Below are 17,211 nucleotides of genomic sequence, written 5' to 3'. Positions count from 1 at the left end.
ATGTTGTGCTCAGATCATTTTGCGCTGGTATTCGTTGAGTTTCCTCCAACTGGTCACCCGCTTGAGCTTTGAGTCTAGGGAGGAGGGTGCTGGAGTAGATGTCCCTCTCAAAAGTGTGAATCTGTGTCTGCAGGACACATTTTAAACCCTCTGGGTCAATGTTACATACACATACATTGAAATAGTTCCTTTCACGTGTACAAATACACACTTCCTCCTTTTATGCAAATAATGTATCAAAACAATTACTCTTTATTGTCTTTTTTCTCCCTCTGCAGAAGACTGCGATGCCTTCAGAGACCGTAGCCCGCAGCGCGGCGCCACCTCAGAGAGTCTGGGTGTGGACGGCCCTGGCTCCTCCCACATGTCCAGTCACAGCGGGGAGCTGATGATCCTGAGCGTCTACGGTAAAGGGGAGGGCCCACTGGCGGAGGACGGCCATGTCACCCTCTTCACCGCGTCAGAAGTGGAGGCCCTGAACTCGCTGTCTGCGGACCACAGCGCGGCCAAGAGCCTGGAGCGCGGCGAGCGGCTGGTCTGCCACGAGGAGCTGAGTGTGCAGGTTGGAAATCATCTTGTTGTTCACCATCCAAACGATAGGCTTCCTCTGTTTCAACTCCAGCACACACTCTTGGATATATAACACCTTTATGATTCAATGTGTCGTAAGTGGGGATTAACAACTATTCTGTGCAAATGAGAGAGTGTCTTGTGTGTGTTTCCTTCTTTATGTGGAAAGCAGCAGACTCCAGACACCATTTCAATCAAGGATGAAGAGGATATTGGTGGAGGCAGTCCCGCTGTAGGTTAGTAAAACACATTGCATCTATGCAAGCAAACGACCTGAATCAACTGAGAATGTACTCAATTCTACTTGCACTTTAAAGCCTGGGCCTCTTTTGAAAAGCATATTGACCAGAGCCCTGCTAAAACAAGAGGACTACATATACAGTCCATGGTAGAATGATTTACATCTTCTTCATGGCAAACAGGTGTCAGGAATGGTGAATGAGCTCTGACTCCCAATATAACTACAGTGTTGGTAAAACGGGTGATGGGAAACAACAGATGACCTGGGTTGTGTCTTTATGACCTCCCCACATCCTTAAAAGCGGAGACGTAGCGGTGCCTTCTCAGTAGGAGCCTTTGACCCTTGACCCCCCCCCCCAAGGGGGACAAGGGAAATGCATGAATCAACAAATAGAAGTTAGAAAGAAAGAATGTCAAAATATAATTCTTCCAATACACACAGTACATAGTACATACTGTATCCCTTTGTGCAAATAAGGAATTAAAGCCTTTACTTTCTCTCCGTCTTTGTTTTCTTCACTGAAGGAGACGGCAGTGACATTAGAGACCGCAGCACGCAGCGCGGCGCCACCTCGGAGAGTCTGCGTGTGGACGCCCCTGGCTCCTCCCACATGTCAAGTCACAGCGGGGAGCTGCGGATCCTGAGCGTCTACGGACAAGAGGAGGGCCCACCGGCGATGGTAGGCGGTGTAGCCTGCATGTTCAAGAGAGAAAGAAAGCAAACAATAACAATACGTAAAATTTAAAAGAAAATAAATGTCATGAACTACACAAGTGTTGACTGATTTGTGCCAAGGTGTTTACCTAAAATGTGTCTTCAAAGTGATCCCTAAATGCCTTTCCACTCGGTTCCACACGGCCAAATTCATTGTCATGTTGATCGTCATCGTCATCGTCATCGTCATCGTCATCATCGTCTGGCTGTGGAATGTTCCTCCGCTTGCAGAGGTTGTGTAGAATGGCACATACAGTAATGACTGTGCTTGCCCTCTCTGGGGTGAGGCGTATTTTGGCGTGGAGGACATGAACCAACGTTTCATCTGCCCAATTCCTCTCTCCACAACATTTCGTGTAATTGTGTGCTCTAGCATGTATGGAAGAAATCAGTGAACAATAATAAATATGGATTCAACAAATAAAAGGCGTCAAAGAGCCAATACGATGTGTTTTACACGTAGGACTAAGCGTAATATGTGTAATCACTTACATGTTATACTTTAACTGTGCTCCCGGTTGTGGATTGAGGTAGGGTGTCTAGAGCCACGTCTTGCATGGATAGTCACTGTCTCCCAGCAAGTGACACCCAACTGGTACATCTCAAAAAGCTGCCTCAGACCGCTCCCCATTAAAATGCGCGAATCATGGGTAGCTGAAGATCCAGGCCACTTTGCAACAACATCCAGTAGGCTATGTTCAAATTTGCATCAAAAACAACCTGCGTGTTGATGGAATGCACTTTCTTCCTATTGACGAACACGTCCTCGTCTTTTGATGGCGAAATTATTTTTATGTGCGTCCCGTCAATAGCACCGACCACACCGGGCATACCTGCAATTGCCATCAAGTTGGCTTTGATCCTGTGTAATTGTTGAATGTCCAAAGGAAAGTTTATGGCACGGCTGACTGATGGTTGCGATATTTTTAAATCGTCGGCATTGCAAAGTTGCATTTCCCCTGTTGCTAAATAACGTAGTGTGGCCAAACATTTTATTTCGGGACTAATCTGATTATTCCTGTTAGTCTGGATGTTATTGCATTGCGATTAACTCCACAACAAGTTTAATACCCTAACATTTCGTCTCGCAGGCATTTACGATTCTTTGTGAATAGGTCTTACTGAGTTAGGAGTCCTCTTGAGGACTTTTAAGCTCTCCTGGACTTGGCTGCTACTTTTAGGCCTAAAATACTTTGTGAATTGCTCTTAGTGAAAAAAGTTAGGAGTCCTAAATTTAAGAGTGACACGCCCATTATTTTTAGGAGTTACTCCTAAATTCGCCAGTTAGGACCTACTTTTAGCCCTAAGATCCTTTGTGAATACGGCCCCAGATCAGTATTAGATTCTGGTTGCATAGAGTTTGGATCTGCAGCAAACGCATCTCTGAAAAGGTTGGATAATATTAAAAATCAGGCTTTGAGACTATTCTCATGTGCTATTTGAACGACCGCAACATCAGCATTACGAGTGGAAATGGGAGAAATGCCACTGGAATTAAGGAAAACACAGCTATCTGTAAACTACTGGGTTAATTTAAAAGGTCAAAATGAAGATCATCCGATACAAGATATACTGAAACAATGTTGGGAAAAAGAGAAGAGAAACAAAAAGTTTTGGATAAATAATTGAGCAGAAAGCAAAATAACTTGATGTTAATGAAATAAATATTCGTCCAAGGGTACCACTCTCAGTAATACATCCATGGATAATTTCTGATCCTATTGGTGATCTCACATTGCTTGACAAAAAGAACAAATATAAGGAATTTATTTTACACCCACAAGTAATAAAGACATATATAGATAGTAACTATTATAGTTGGGATCTAATTTATACAGATGCTACAAAGAACTCGGCTAACAAATTCGGTTCCAGAGTTCAGCATTAAAATTTCCAAACGAATCAGTGATGGACTGTTGGTGTATGCAGGAGAGATGACGGTAAATTTGTTCGCATTACAATGGGTTGAAGAGGTGAGACCTTTGATATGTAATATGCTCTGAATCCAGTTCTTCATTAATCAGCTTGAAGTAATAACAAATCAGAGGGAAGACCAGATGTTTTAATGGAAATGCAGCAAACATTACGGTACATAAAATTCAAATGATGGGACTAAGTATAATATACCGGCGCATATAGGAATCAAAGGAAATGAAGTAGCTGACAAATGTGCAAAGGAAGCAACGAAAAGGAATCATATTGACATCATGGTTCCCTTTAATAAAACGGAAATTAAATCTTCAATCAAGTAGCCTATTAATTGGAAGAAAGGTGGCAAAAGCAGCGGGAAGAAGAGAGAAAAGGAAGGTGGTTACACAGAATTCAAAGAAAAGTATGCGTGATGAGAAGCACGGGGAGAACCCGGAAAGAGGAAACAATAATATCCAGGTTAGGCTTTGTTCATGCAAGATTAAACAGTAGGCCTACATTATTTAAAATAGGAAAACACAATCCGGGAAGATGTGAATATTGTAATGAAGAAGAAACTTTAGAACATGTTATGCTTTATAATTGTCAAAAATATGATGCTGAGAGAAGGGAACTGATATTGAATCTTAAAGAAATTAAGTTGAATTAGAAGAAGAAGAAGAAGAAGAAGAAGAAGAAGAAGAAGAAGAAGAAGAAGAAGAATCTCCAAACCAAACAGTAGGTGGCGGTAATGCTCCATATCGTTTTGCAAGCCGCCAATAAATTCAGAAGAAGAAGAGGATGACAACATGGCTCACAAACGAGCGAAGCATGGCAGTTGCTCAGTGTTTGAATGCTCAAATGAACACAAAACTGTATTTTTAGTTCCTTCATCCGAGCCTCTGAAGAACCAGTGGATTAATTTTATTGTTTCTGGAAATGCGTCCGTCTGCGCCAAACATTTCACTGACGACTGCTTCCTCAACTTGGGCCAATACAGAGCTGGACTTGCTCAACGTCTGAGAATCAAGTCTGGATCAGTACCAACTCTCCATGGCTCAGCTACAAACCTCGAAAATGTAAGTTAACTAATGCCATATCATTGTGTTGCTTTACTGTATATGGTTACCTAGTTAGCATTATAATGTTGGTGAAGCAATGGCTGTACAGCACAGCCCAGTTACTGTTGGTAATGTAAAGGTAGATGGCATCAGGTATTTGTGCACACACACACACACACACACACACGCACGAACAGTAACGCGAGTGTTTTCCACCTCTTTGTGATTTGGATCACCGTTCTGAATGAGTGTGCACCTCTGAAAACCAGGGGGATCACCTGATTCAAATCAAAGGGTTATAAGCAGATTTTTGCAGAGCTTGAAGTCATTGTATTGAGATAGTGATATTAGCTTTTAAGATGCATACATTTTGTAAACGAATAAATGATGTTAGGCTAATGCAATTCACTTAACTTTCTTATCTTATATCTTCTTACAACAGGCACCTGGAATATATACAAAGTAATGAATTGAGTCCTATTTTGACCTTGTTGTCTCTACACAGGCCAGCTCATCAAGTGCTTACATTCAGCAGCCTCCCTCAAGGGATGTTGCCTGCCAGACAGACCACCTGGAAACGCCTACTGTAGGCACACAGCTATCCTTAAAGACTTTGCAGCCCCATTTTAAAAGTGAAGGTGTGTACTTTCAAACTTGAGTACATATACTTTTGATGTGGTAGATTCGAGGCAGCATAGATTCTAGGGCTAGGCTGATGCTAGATTCTACCTGCGCTAAAAGGCCTGGTCCTCTTTGGAAAAGCATCATGACCAGCGCCCTGATAAAACACGAGTCAAACTTGGGAGTTGCATTTCATAGATTAAATCAGTCAAGAGCCCAGAAGGGTTTCAAGACAGATGCCACATGAGCTGGTTTATCATTCTCAAACATCAATGAATTCACGATGTATACAGGTGCTGGTCATATTATTAGAATATCATGAAAAAGTTGATTTATTTCATTAATTCCATTTAGAAAGTCAAACCTGTAGAATGTATACATTCATTCCAAACAGACTGATACATTATAAGTGTTTTTTGCCAAAAAGAAGATGATTATAGCTGACAACCAATGAAAACCCTAAATTCAACATCTCAGAAAATTAGAATATGGTGAAAAGGTCAGATATTGAAGACACCTGGTGCCACACTCTAATTAGCTAACTAACTCAAAACACCTGGAAAAGCCTTTAAATGGTCACTCGTTTTGATTCTGTATGACACACAATCATGGGGAAGACTGCTGACTTGACAACTGTCCAAAAGATGACCATTGATACTTTAAAGAAGGAGGGCAAGACACAAAAGGTCATTGCCAAAGAGGTTGGATGTTCCCAGAGCTCTGTGTCCAAGCACATTAATAGAGAGGCGAAGGGAAGAAAAAGATGTGGTAGAAAAGAGTGTACAAGCAAGAGGGATAAACGCGCCCTGGAGAGGATTGTCAAACAAAACCGATTCAAAAATGTGGGGGAGATCCACAAAGAGTGGACTGTAGCTGGAGTCAGTGCTTCAAGAAGCACCACACACCGACGTATGCAAGATATGGGCTTCAGCTGTCGCATTCCTCGTGTAAAGCCACTCTTGAATAAGAGACAACGTCAAAAGCGTCTCGCCTGGGCTCAAAACAAAAAGGACTGGACTGCTGCTGAGTGGTCCAAAGTTATGTTTTCAGATGAAAGTAAATTTTGTATCTCCTTTGGAAATCAAGGTCCCAGAGTCTGGAGGAAGACAGGAGAGGCACAGAATCCACGTTGCCTGAAGTCCAGTGTAAAATTTCCACAGTCAGTAATGGTCTGGGGTGCCATGTCATCTGCTGCTGTTGGTCCACTGTGTTTCCTGAGGTCCAGGGTCAATGCAGCAGTCTACCAGGAAGTTTTAGAACACTTTATGCTGCCTGCCGCGGACCAACTTTATGGAGGTGACGATTTCATTTTCCAACATGACTTGGCAACTGCACACAGTGCCAAATCTACCAGTACCTGGTTTAAGGACCATGGTATCCCTCTTCTTGATTGGCCTGCAAACTCACCTGACCTTAACCCCATAGAAAACCTATGGGGTATTGTGAAGCGGAAGATGCGAGATGCCAGACCCAACAATGCTGAAGAGCTGAAGGCCACTATTAAAGCAACCTGGGCTCTCATAACACCTGAGGAGTGCAACAGACTGGTCGACTCCATGCCACGCCGTATTGCTGCAGCAATTCAGGCAAAAGGAGCTGCAACTAAGTATTGATTGCCATACATGCTGAAACTTTCCATGTTAATACTTTTCAGTTGGCCCACATTTCTAAAAAATCATTTTTTGTACTAGTCGTAACTAATATTCTAATTTTCTGAGATACTGAATTTGGGATTTTCAGTAATTGTCAGTACTAATCATCCAAATTAAAAGAAATAAACATTTCAAATATATCACTCTGTGTGTAATGAATTGATATAATATGTAAGTTTCACGTTCTGAATATAATTACTGAAATAAATCAACTTTTTCATGATATTCTAATAATTTGACCAGCACCTGTATATGTCAGCTGATCAGCTTACAGGGAAGGACACGTTGTCACTTGTTATTGTTAAAATGGAGTAATTGCGCTTGTCTCGCATATCATGTTGTGCTCAGATCATTTTGCGCTGGTGTTCGTTGAGTTTCCTCCAACTGGTCACCCGCTTGAGCTTTGAGTCTAGGGAGGAGGGTGCTGGAGGAGATGTCCCTCTCCAAAAGTGTGAATCTGTGTCTGCAGGACACATTTTAAACCCTCTGGGTCAATGTTGCATACACTTACATTGAAATAGTTCCTTTCACGTGTACAAATACACACTTCCTCCTTTTATGCAAATAATGTATCAAAACAATTACTCTTTATTGTCTTTTTTCTCCCTCTGCAGAAGACTGCGATGCCTTTGGGGATTGTAGCAAGCAGCGCGGCGCCACCTCAGAGAGTCTGGGTGTGGACGCCCCTGGCTCCTCCCACATGTCCAGTCACAGCGGGGAGCTGAAGATCCTGAGCGTCTACGGAAAAGGGGAGGGCCCTTTGGCGACGGATGGCCATGACACCCTCTTCACCGCGTCTGAAGTGGAGGCCCTGAACTCGCTGTCTGCGGACCACAGCGCGGCCAAGAGCCTGGAGCGCGGCGAGCGGCTGGTCTGCCGCGAGGAGCTGAGTGTGCAGGTTGGAAATCATCTTCTCATTCAGCATCCAAAAGAGAGGCTTCCTCTGTTACAACTCCAGCATACACTCTTGGATATATAACACCATTATGATTCAATGTGTCGTAAGTGGGGGATTAACAACTATTCTGTGCAAATTAAAGAGTGTCTTGTGTGTGTTTCCTTCTTTATGTGGAAAGCAGCAGACCCCAGACACCTTTTCAATCAAGGATGAAGAGGATATTTGTGGAGGCAGTCCTGCTGTAGGTTAGTAAAACACATTGCATCTTTGCAAGCATACGACCTGGATCAACTGAGAATGTACTCAATTCTACTTGCACTTTAAAGCCTGGTCCTCTTTTGAAAAGCATCATGACCAGAGCCCTGCTAAAACACGAGGACTATACAGTCCATGGTAGAATGATTTACATCTTCTTCATGGCAGATGTCAGGAATGGTGAATGAGCTCTGACTCCCAGTATAACTACAGTATTGGTAAAACGGCTGACAGGAAACCACAGATGACCTGGGTTGTGTCTTGATGACCTCCCCACATCCTTGAAAGGCGGAAACGTAGCGGTGCCTTCTCAGCTGGAGCCTTTGACCCTTGACCCCCCCAAGGGGGACAAGGGAAATGCATAATAAACAAAAAGACGTTGGAAAGAAAGAATGTCAAAATATAATTCTTCCAATACACACAGTACACAGTACATACTGTATCCCTTTGTGCAAATAATGAATTAAAACCTTTCCTTTCTCTCTGTCTTTGTTTTCTTCACTGAAGGAGACGGCAATGACATCAGAGACTGCAGCACGCAGCGCGGCGCCACCTCGGAGAGTCTGCGTGTGGACGCCCCTGGCTCCTCCCACATGTCAAGTCACAGCAGGGAGCTGCGCATCCTGAGCGTCTACGGACAAGGGGAGGGCCCACTGGCGGTGGACGGCCATGACACCCTCTTGGCTGCGTCAGAACTCGCGGCCTTGAGCTCGCGGTCCGCTGACCATAGCGTGGCCAAGAGCCTGAACTGCAGCGTGAGGCTCGTCCACCTTGAGGAGCTGACTGGGCATCAGGGCGGCCGCAAGCGCCGGCCCGGTGTCTTGTGTGGAAAGGTTATTCCCAACAAAAAGCCGAAAGCCAAGATGCCGTACAGGTGCGACCAATGCATGAAGCGCTTCAGTGGGACAAGCCACCTGAAGCGCCACGTGATGACTCACTCCGGGGAAAAGCCCTACAAGTGTGACCAATGCAAGAAGCGCTTCAGTCGGAAAGGCAACCTGAAGCGCCACATGAGGACTCACTCCGGGGAAAAGCCCTACAAGTGTGACCAATGCAAGAAGCGCTTCAGTCAGAAAAGCTACCTGATGCTCCACATGAGGACTCACTCTGGGGAGAAGCCCTACAAGTGTGACCAATGCACGAAGCGCTTCAGTCAGAAAGGCATCCTGAAGATCCACATGAGAACTCACTCTGGGGAGAAGCCCTACAAGTGTGACCAATGCACGAAGCACTACAGTCGGAAAAGCTACCTGATGCTCCACATGAGGTCTCACTCAGGGGAGAAGCCCTTCAAGTGTGACCAATACGAGAAGGCCTCCAGATGTGAACAATGCACAAAGCGCTTCGGAGAGAGCTCCAAGCTCAAGATCCACGTGAGGACTTACACCGGCGAGAAGCCGTACGGGTGCGACCAATGCATGAAGCGCTCAGTGGCGGAGCAAGAACATTTTCAGTTGGATGGCCAGGGTGAGACCAGAGATTATTATAGGGTGGCACATAAATCTTAACATGATATAAGGCATCTTGCAATGGAGGGAATATTAAAGGCACGCTGGAACTCAACATCATAATTTTAATTCAGACAGTGGTGGAATTGTCAAATTCGCTTTTATTTTATCAATTTGTTGCTGTTATTTATGAGTTCATTTTTTATTATACATCCAAAAACATCAGCAGTGACTCAGACAATTTTTGTATGTATTTTTAAAATCAAAGTGATTTATTCAAGAAGACATTTTAAATGTCTGAGGCCTCGTGTGTGTGTGTATAGATTTAACTCTGATTCAAAGACAGCAAGTGCAGTTTGGTCTCAGCTTTTCAGGTCTGTTTAAAAAAAAAAAAACACCAACTGATCTAACACTGTAAAGTAAAAAGTCAAAATTCTGTGCATTTATCAGAAAATTAATTACACAATTGCAAAAACATTAATTTTTTTAAAGGTCCCATGGCATGAAAATGTCACTTTATGAGGTTTTCTAAGATTGAAAGGTTCCCCTAGCCTGCCTATGATCCCCCAGTAGCTAGAAAAGGCGTTAGGTGTAAAACGAGCACTAGGTATACCGCTCCACCATTTTGGCCCCATATGTCGTCATAAGGGGCCAGGTTACCGCCCCTTCTCCGCTGTGCCCGCCCAGAGAATTCGGCCCGACAATGAGCCACGACTGTGGTGCACTTCTTTATTTGGATAACCGTTCTGCTGTTGGTGTTATGGCGCATAACATGTCTCTCGTCTCTGGTATTTCCACAACGAGACTCGTAGTGGGGGTTATCTCAGCCATGGTTGATAAGGAATTGGGGGGGGGGGGAAAGGAACTATGGCTTTGACTCCCTGAAGTACATGAACCATGACATGGAGGAGAAAGGGATTGTTGCCGGCGGTTGTCTCCCGTCTGAGCCCCGAGGCACCACCAGCCTGCAGCGGTGGTGCCTCAGGGTGGGGGGGCTCCGGCGGGAGTCAACGGGACAATGGGAGGGTGGTGGAGGAGACTCTCCAAAACTGTGAATCTCTGTCTGCAGTAGACATTTTAAACCCTCTGGGTCAATGTTAGTGGTGCAACGGTTCACGGGTTTCCCGTGATCCGTACGGATCAACCATCACGGTTCGGGACGCAAGTGATCCGCGGATCGGCTGATTAAAAAGAAAAGTTGTGCGTTGACGTGATCAGCGCATGTTTAGAGGACAATTCCGGTATTAACAACATCAAGTATCGTGGCGAAATACAGTTTCTGTTGTGTTTTATTTGGCGTTCCGTAAATCCCATTGAAACGTAAACCGGAACCGGACGTCTTTAGGTTTGGTTGTAGTCTTTTCTTGTATCAACAGTAGGGCTAGAACCGAGCGAAAAGACTACAACCAACCCCCCTTGCAATGAGCATGAGTCTCCCAACCGAAATCAATGGATTTACAAAATGCCAAATAAAACACCACAGAAACTGTATTTTGCTACCAAACTAAAAAAAAGTCACATTTGTCTTGTTATCTTTATTGTTGTTGTTGACCCGAAAATGATCCGACCCGTGACTCAAAAACCGTCACCCGATCCGAACCGTGAGCGTTGTGATCCGTTGCACCCCTAGTCAATGTTATATACGCATTCATTTAAAGAGTTTGTTTCACGTGTACAAATACACACCTCCTTTTATGCATACAGTGTATCAAAACAATTTCTTTCTGTAAAAAAAATTCTCCCTCTGCAGAAGACTGTGATGCCTTTGGAGACCGTAGCACGCAGCGCGGCGCCACCTCGGAGAGTCTGGGTGTGGACGGCCCAGGCTCCTCCCACATGTCCAGTCGCAGCGAGGAGCTGAAGATCCTGAGTGTCCACGGAAAAGGGGAGGGCCCACTGGTGGTGGACGGCCATGACACCCTCTTCACCGCGTCAGAAGTGGAGGCCCTGAACTCGCTGTCTGCGGACCACAGCGTGGCCAAGAGCCTGGAGCGCGGCGAGCGACTGGTCTGCCGCGAGGAGCTGAGTGTGCAGGTTGGAAATCATCTTCTTATTCACCCTCCAAAAGAGAGGCTTCCTCTGTTAAACCTCCAGCACAAAGTTTTCATTGAAAATCGAGTATTAGCGTTTACCCGGCGCAATGTTTGGCGCCCATGTTATTTATTGGCTTGGGGCATTGAGTTTCGCTTCCAAATCGTCATTTTTGAACCACTAATATTGTTAAAAATAGCATTTTACGAAGACGGGGAAAGGGTGCGATCTACGACAAAGTATCAGAAGAACTTTTCTTACAATGCTTTTTCCGGGATAAAAATAAGTGTCAGCAAAGGAGTATGCAATTATTTGTAAAGAGGGGGTACTCTGCGTGCGCAGCCCCGCCTTCTCTAGTGAACCAAGAAAGCCGGCTCTGTGACAAAGGGGTATTTGACCCCCTCAGTTTCACACAGGCAAAACAGTGAAATAAAATGGCGTGCCAAGCCGCGACCGAACCAGCTTGGCAGTGTAAAAATGGCAAGTGTGGTTAGTGGGGATTAACAACAATTCTGTGCAAATGAAAGAATGTCATTGTCTTGTGTGTGTTTCCTTCGTTATGTGGAAAGCAGCAGACCCCAGACACCATTTCAATCAAGGATGAAGAGGATATTGGTGGAGGCATGCCCGCTGTAGGTTAGTAATACACATTGCACCCATACTTCCGTCTTCATCAGAAGATCACACGGGTGTATTAGTGTGACGGTACGAGGGAGCATATATGCTCTCCCATACTTGGAGTGCCGTCCTTGGGGGCGGTAGACTGACAGCTGGGGGTGTGGCCCACCAGTCAAAAAAAACAGACGGGTGGATCACGTCTCCGTTAACATCAGCTGATGAGAACGCGTCACACTAATACACCCGTGTGACCTTCTGATGAAGACGGAAGTATATCCGTCGAAACATTTCAAGGTAAAGAAAAGAACATCTGCCAGTATATGTGTCTGTGATAAAAGAAAACTATAAATATTTATCTCAAGTGTAGTCACTATGAATGCATTACAACGACTACTTATACAGTTCATAGTAGAATGATTTACATCTTCCTCATGGCAAACAGATGTCAGGAATGCTGAATGAGCTCTGACTCCCAATATAACTACAGTATTGGTAAAGCAGGTGATCAGAAACAACAGATGACCTGGGTTGTGTCTTTATGACCTCCCCACATCCTTAAAAGGCGGAGACGTAGTGGTGCCTTCTCAGCTGGAGCCTTTGACCCTTGACCCCCCCCAAGGGGAACAAGGGAAAAGCATATTCAACAAATAGAAGTTAGAAAGAAATATAAATATAATTCTTCCAATGCACACACAAGTGTGTACATAGTACATACTGTATCCCTTTGTGCAAATAATGAATTATAACCATTACTTTCTCTCCGGCTTTGTTTTCCTCTCTGAAGAAGACGTCAATGACATCAGAGACTGCAGCAAGCAGCGCGGCGCCACCTCGGAGAGTCTGCGTGTGGACGCCCCTGGCTCCTCCCACATGTCAATTCACAGCGGGGAGCTGCGCATCCTGAGCGTCTACGGACAAGGGGAGGGCCCACTGGCGGTGGAAAAGCCCTACAAGTGTGACCAATGCAAGAAGCGCTTCAGTCGGAAAGGCAACCTGAATAAACACATGAGGAGTCACTCCGGGGAGAAGCCCTACAAGTGTGATCAATGCACGAAGCGCTTCAGTCAGACAAGCCACCTGAAGTACCACATGAGGACTCACTCCGGGGAGAAGCCCTACGAGTGTGACCAATGCACGAAGTGCTTCAGTGAGAAAGGCACCCTGAATAAACACATGAGGAGTCACTCCGGGGAGAAGCCCTACAAGTGTGATCAATGCACGAAGCGCTTCAGTCAGACAAGCAACCTGAAGGACCACATGAGGACTCACTCCGGGGAGAAGCCCTACGAGTGTGACCAATGCACGAAGTGCTTCAGTGAGAAAGGCACCCTGAATAAACACATGACGACTCACTCCGGGGAGAAGCCCTACAAGTGTGACCAATGCACGAAGTGCTTCAGTCTGAAATGCAACCTGAAGATCCACATGAGGACTCACTCTGGGGAGAAGCCCTACAAGTGTGACCAATGCACGATGCGCTTCAGTCAGAATAACATCCTCAAGAACCACATGACGACTCACTCCGGGGAGAAGCCCTACAAGTGTGACCAATGCACGAAGCGCTTCAGTCGGAAAGGCAACCTGAATAAACACATGAGGAGTCACTCCGGGGAGAAGCCCTACAGGTGTGACCAATGCACGAAGTGCTTCAGTCAGACAAGCCACCTGAAGACCCACATGAGGACTCACTCTGGGGAGAAGCCCTACGTGTGTCTGCAGTGCAACGCCAGCTACAGCGACCCGTGCACTTTGCGTGTGCAAATGCTCAAGCACACTTTGGCACGGGGTAACGGGACGCTTTGATTGAGACCTCTGTCTGTCGCTGAAAGCTGCTCCCGACCAGGTTTGGTTGCGAGCGCAAGTCACCATGGTGATACAGCGACGCTTAAAGAGATCGACTTTCATGGTACAGCTAACCCAGGCTTTCAGCTCAACATACCTCGCTAACCCTCTAATCGGGTTGAAATTACTGCTTTTAGTTTTTCTTTTCATCACGATTAAACGCTTCGTACCTTCGATTCACTTTCTGTTTTTATTAATCGATGTCCGTGTTGAATAACTTATTTCTAGGACACTTCTGACAGCAAAATATTTGATTGAATGTAGAGCTTGATCAGGGGAAGATACAGGCAGCGAAGTTACCAAGCATACAGTCAATGAGACGATGGGTGTACATGATTCTTATAGGAAACGTTGACATCGTGGGTAAATACAAAGGAAACAAAGGTCAGGGGGAGGGGCCTTCGTGGAGTTTAGGATTGGCCAGAGGAGAGACCAAGTTAAATTGCAATTCACAATATGGGTGAAGTGGACATGGCTGCAAGACGGTTAAAGGAATCTACACAACAAAGAAGTCTGGATTGGCCTCATTATCAAACTAGGTGGCCACAGTTGCAAATGCAAACTATCTTAGCACCTTTCTATTAGAGAGGGCGGGAGGTATCTCTAGGTCCATGGAGAATGCATAGAAATTCATTGAAATTGACAAATTATTCAAACAGGGTTCATATAATTTGTATATTAAAGTTCTGCTTGATATTGCCACGACATTGTCATTACCGTTATGGCTACAACCAACAACCCCTTCTGCCCACATATATCTAAATAGCAGCAGGTCCAGGAAGGTAAGCATAATGAGGAACCCGGGCAGCTGCACCGGTTGCACCGTCGATATTTACGCCATTGATTAATATCTTCACCATTAAATAAATGCCTTAAATAAATGCCGAATCTGTATCTCTCATGAAGAATATCGTCAGACAATGCAAAGGGATCGGTTCTGTCCCGAAAAACCCTCCGTCTCCTGAGAGACGCCTGAACGATAAGTGCGTCGAGGTCCATGGGAACACCCACAAATGGTGACGCCATTAGCGGAGGAGGGGCTAGGAAGCTGCGCACGCCGATATAAGTAGCCGATCTCCGGGTAGACTCGCTGAAAGCTGCTCCCGACCAGGTTTGGTTGCGAGCGCAAGTCACCATGGTGATACAGCGACGCTTAAAGAGATCGACTTTCATGGTACAGCTAACCCAGGCTTTCAGCTCAACATACCTCGCTAACCCTCTAATCGAGCTTCGTAGTACAGGCCCCTGGATTGGGCTTCGCGGGTTTGTTACCCGGCGTTTCTATTGTTACCGGTCTTGCGTGTTCCAAAGGTTTATAAATCGCTGTCTAATCAATACTTCATTCACTGCCTCTTCCGTGGTTATTACAATATTATGAATAGACTGCTGTGTAAAAAATAAATAATAATAATTATAGCAGATACATTTTCAGTCGCACCGGTGCGCCCAAATAAAATATATGGTCGCACTACCCCGAATTCTAGGCGCATGTACGCCCAAATTAGGCGCACTCTGGAGCCCTGCCGGTACGCCGTCGGGTCCTGCCGCCTTCCTCGGGTTCACTTTCCTCAGTGTCCTTCAAACCTGATGTTCCTGGATGGTCAGCGGGGTGTTGGTGAAGGCTGGGGGGGGGGGGGCGTTGGTTGACTATCCGCCTCAAACCGGGCAAAGAAACTGTTTAATTCCTCTGCCCTTGTAGCATTAGAGTTGGTAGTTGTGATGTTGTGGCCCTTATAGTTAGAGATGTGCTGTATTCCCTGCCACACTTGACGAGGGTTTTTGTCCATGATGTAGCCCTCTATTTTCCTTTTATATGCTAACTTAGCGGAACCGTTATGCCCCTCTTTAGGTTCGCTCTGGCTGTGCTGTACTGAGCCCTATCTCCTGACCTGAAAGCAGTGTGGCGGTCCTTGACAGTGTTTCTTTAATACTCTTGGTAGGATAACAAACCTACCATGATTTATCGTTCCTTATGTCGTATGGTAATGTACAGGGGTTGGGTTTGTGTCGGGTCTCTTCTTTTTCTGTTTACTAATTATTTGTGTGTGTGTGTGTGTGTGTGTGTGTGTGTGTGTGTGTGTGTGTGTGTGTGTGTGTGTGTGTGTGTGTGTGTGTGTGTGTGTGTGTGTGTGTGTGGAAAGTTCATAAGCCAGAGGGAAACTGAGCTGGACTAGTGAATTTCTGTTTTTCTTTTCTTGTTTGATGGTTTCGGTTCATCTGTTCAAATATTGTTTGGTCCAAAAGCTTTGATTTCTTTTAACAAACGAGCTGAACATCATCATCATCATGATAATTATAAAAAACGGTATCATTTGAACTTCATTATTTATTGCTTGGGATTTTTTCTTGCATTTATTCTGTTTGTATTATTTTTTAACCATGTTTAATAAAATCGAAATTACGGGGAAAGGTTACCTCCCCTTCCTCTTATTTTGCCCGCCCAGATTATTTGCCCTGACCGCCCATGAGAAAATTAGTTAAGAACGTGTTCACATAGTTCTTTCCTTGAGAGACACCGTGGCTTGCAAACGAGCGAATCATCGCAGTTGCTCAGTGTTTGGATATACAAAACCTCTAAAAAGTAAGTTAACTAACGCCATATCATTGTGTTGTTGTAGTGTATATGGTTACCTTGTTAGCATTATAATGTTGCTTTAGCATTAGCGCTACAGCTAACAGCCAAGTTACTGTCGCTAATGTTAAGTATCAGTTATGTGTGTAAATACCATGGACCTATTAAAGAAAGGATCGTGGACTAATACATTGCCGCCCATTCATAACTATAAATACACGCACTGTAACTCGAGTGTGCACCTCAGCAAGCATGGGGCATCATACGAGAATGGGCACAATTCAACAAAGGGGCTACGGCACTGATCTCTACTGCTTGGACACCAAGGGAATGCAATGTTTTACAATGTCTGCTCACCATACAACAAACGAATACAACTGTATTCTACCGGCCACTGGACTGCAGTAGTTGTAGCGTTTTACTGATGAGGAGATTGACCTGTTAAACTCACCCTAAATACATATGGTGCGTTCCTGGGAACCCGTGTTTTCGCCCCCTTCTACCCTCTTGTACTCCCAGATATAGCTGGTTATTAACGGGCAAAAAAGTGTACCTGGAACGCACTATTATAGGCATGTTTTCCCCTTCACACCTGATTCAAATCAAAGGGTTATTAGCAGATTTCTGCAGAGCTTGATGTCATGGTATTGGGTTGTTGAGATGAACTATAAAATATGTATACAAATCAAGGATGTAATATCATTTCAAAGAACACATTTTAAGTATTGGGCTAATGTAATCCACTAAACATGCTTCTCTTTTATCTTCTTACAACTTGCA

The 17,211-nt window shown here is 44.9% G+C and overlaps 1 protein-coding gene and 3 long non-coding RNA genes across 4 annotated transcripts; all 4 read left to right on the top strand.

Annotated features, from left to right (window-relative positions):
• The first annotated feature begins 501 nt into the window (after positions 1 to 501).
• LOC115541325 (uncharacterized) lies at positions 502 to 1,584 on the top strand. The gene is made up of 2 exons (XR_003976325.1): positions 502 to 806; positions 1,336 to 1,584. It is a non-coding gene; the product is annotated as an uncharacterized LOC115541325 (long non-coding RNA).
• A 2,638-nt stretch (positions 1,585 to 4,222) lies between these two features.
• Positions 4,223 to 7,480, top strand: LOC115541328 (uncharacterized). Its single transcript, XR_003976328.1, has 3 exons — positions 4,223 to 4,512; positions 5,000 to 5,132; positions 7,382 to 7,480. It is a non-coding gene; the product is annotated as an uncharacterized LOC115541328 (long non-coding RNA).
• A 141-nt stretch (positions 7,481 to 7,621) lies between these two features.
• Positions 7,622 to 8,466, top strand: LOC115541335 (uncharacterized). Its single transcript, XR_003976335.1, has 3 exons — positions 7,622 to 7,665; positions 7,847 to 7,910; positions 8,428 to 8,466. It is a non-coding gene; the product is annotated as an uncharacterized LOC115541335 (long non-coding RNA).
• Positions 8,467 to 8,759: 293 nt separating this feature from the next.
• LOC115541319 (zinc finger protein 271-like) lies at positions 8,760 to 14,035 on the top strand. Its single transcript, XM_030353009.1, has 2 exons — positions 8,760 to 9,350; positions 12,987 to 14,035. The coding sequence occupies exons 1-2, from the start codon at positions 8,784 to 8,786 to the stop codon at positions 13,818 to 13,820; spliced, it is 1,401 nt and encodes a 466-aa protein (XP_030208869.1). The 5' UTR covers positions 8,760 to 8,783; the 3' UTR covers positions 13,821 to 14,035.
• The last annotated feature ends 3,176 nt before the right edge of the window (positions 14,036 to 17,211 follow it).

Source organism: Gadus morhua, chromosome 4 (assembly GCF_902167405.1).
Source record: "Gadus morhua chromosome 4, gadMor3.0, whole genome shotgun sequence".
Lineage (NCBI taxonomy): Eukaryota > Metazoa > Chordata > Actinopteri > Gadiformes > Gadidae > Gadus > Gadus morhua.
Note: the sequence above shows the minus strand (reverse complement) of the source record. Positions and strands in the feature narration are given on the sequence as shown.

Excerpts from the sequence above, each read along its gene's own strand:
- LOC115541319 (XM_030353009.1), top strand. The coding sequence starts at position 8,784 with ATGCCGTACAGGTGCGACCAATGCATGAAGCGCTTCAGTGGGACAAGC. Across the intron at positions 9,351-12,986 it reads ACCAATGCATGAAGCGCTCA|AAGCGCTTCAGTCGGAAAGG; the intron begins GTGGCGGAGCAA and ends GACCAATGCAAG.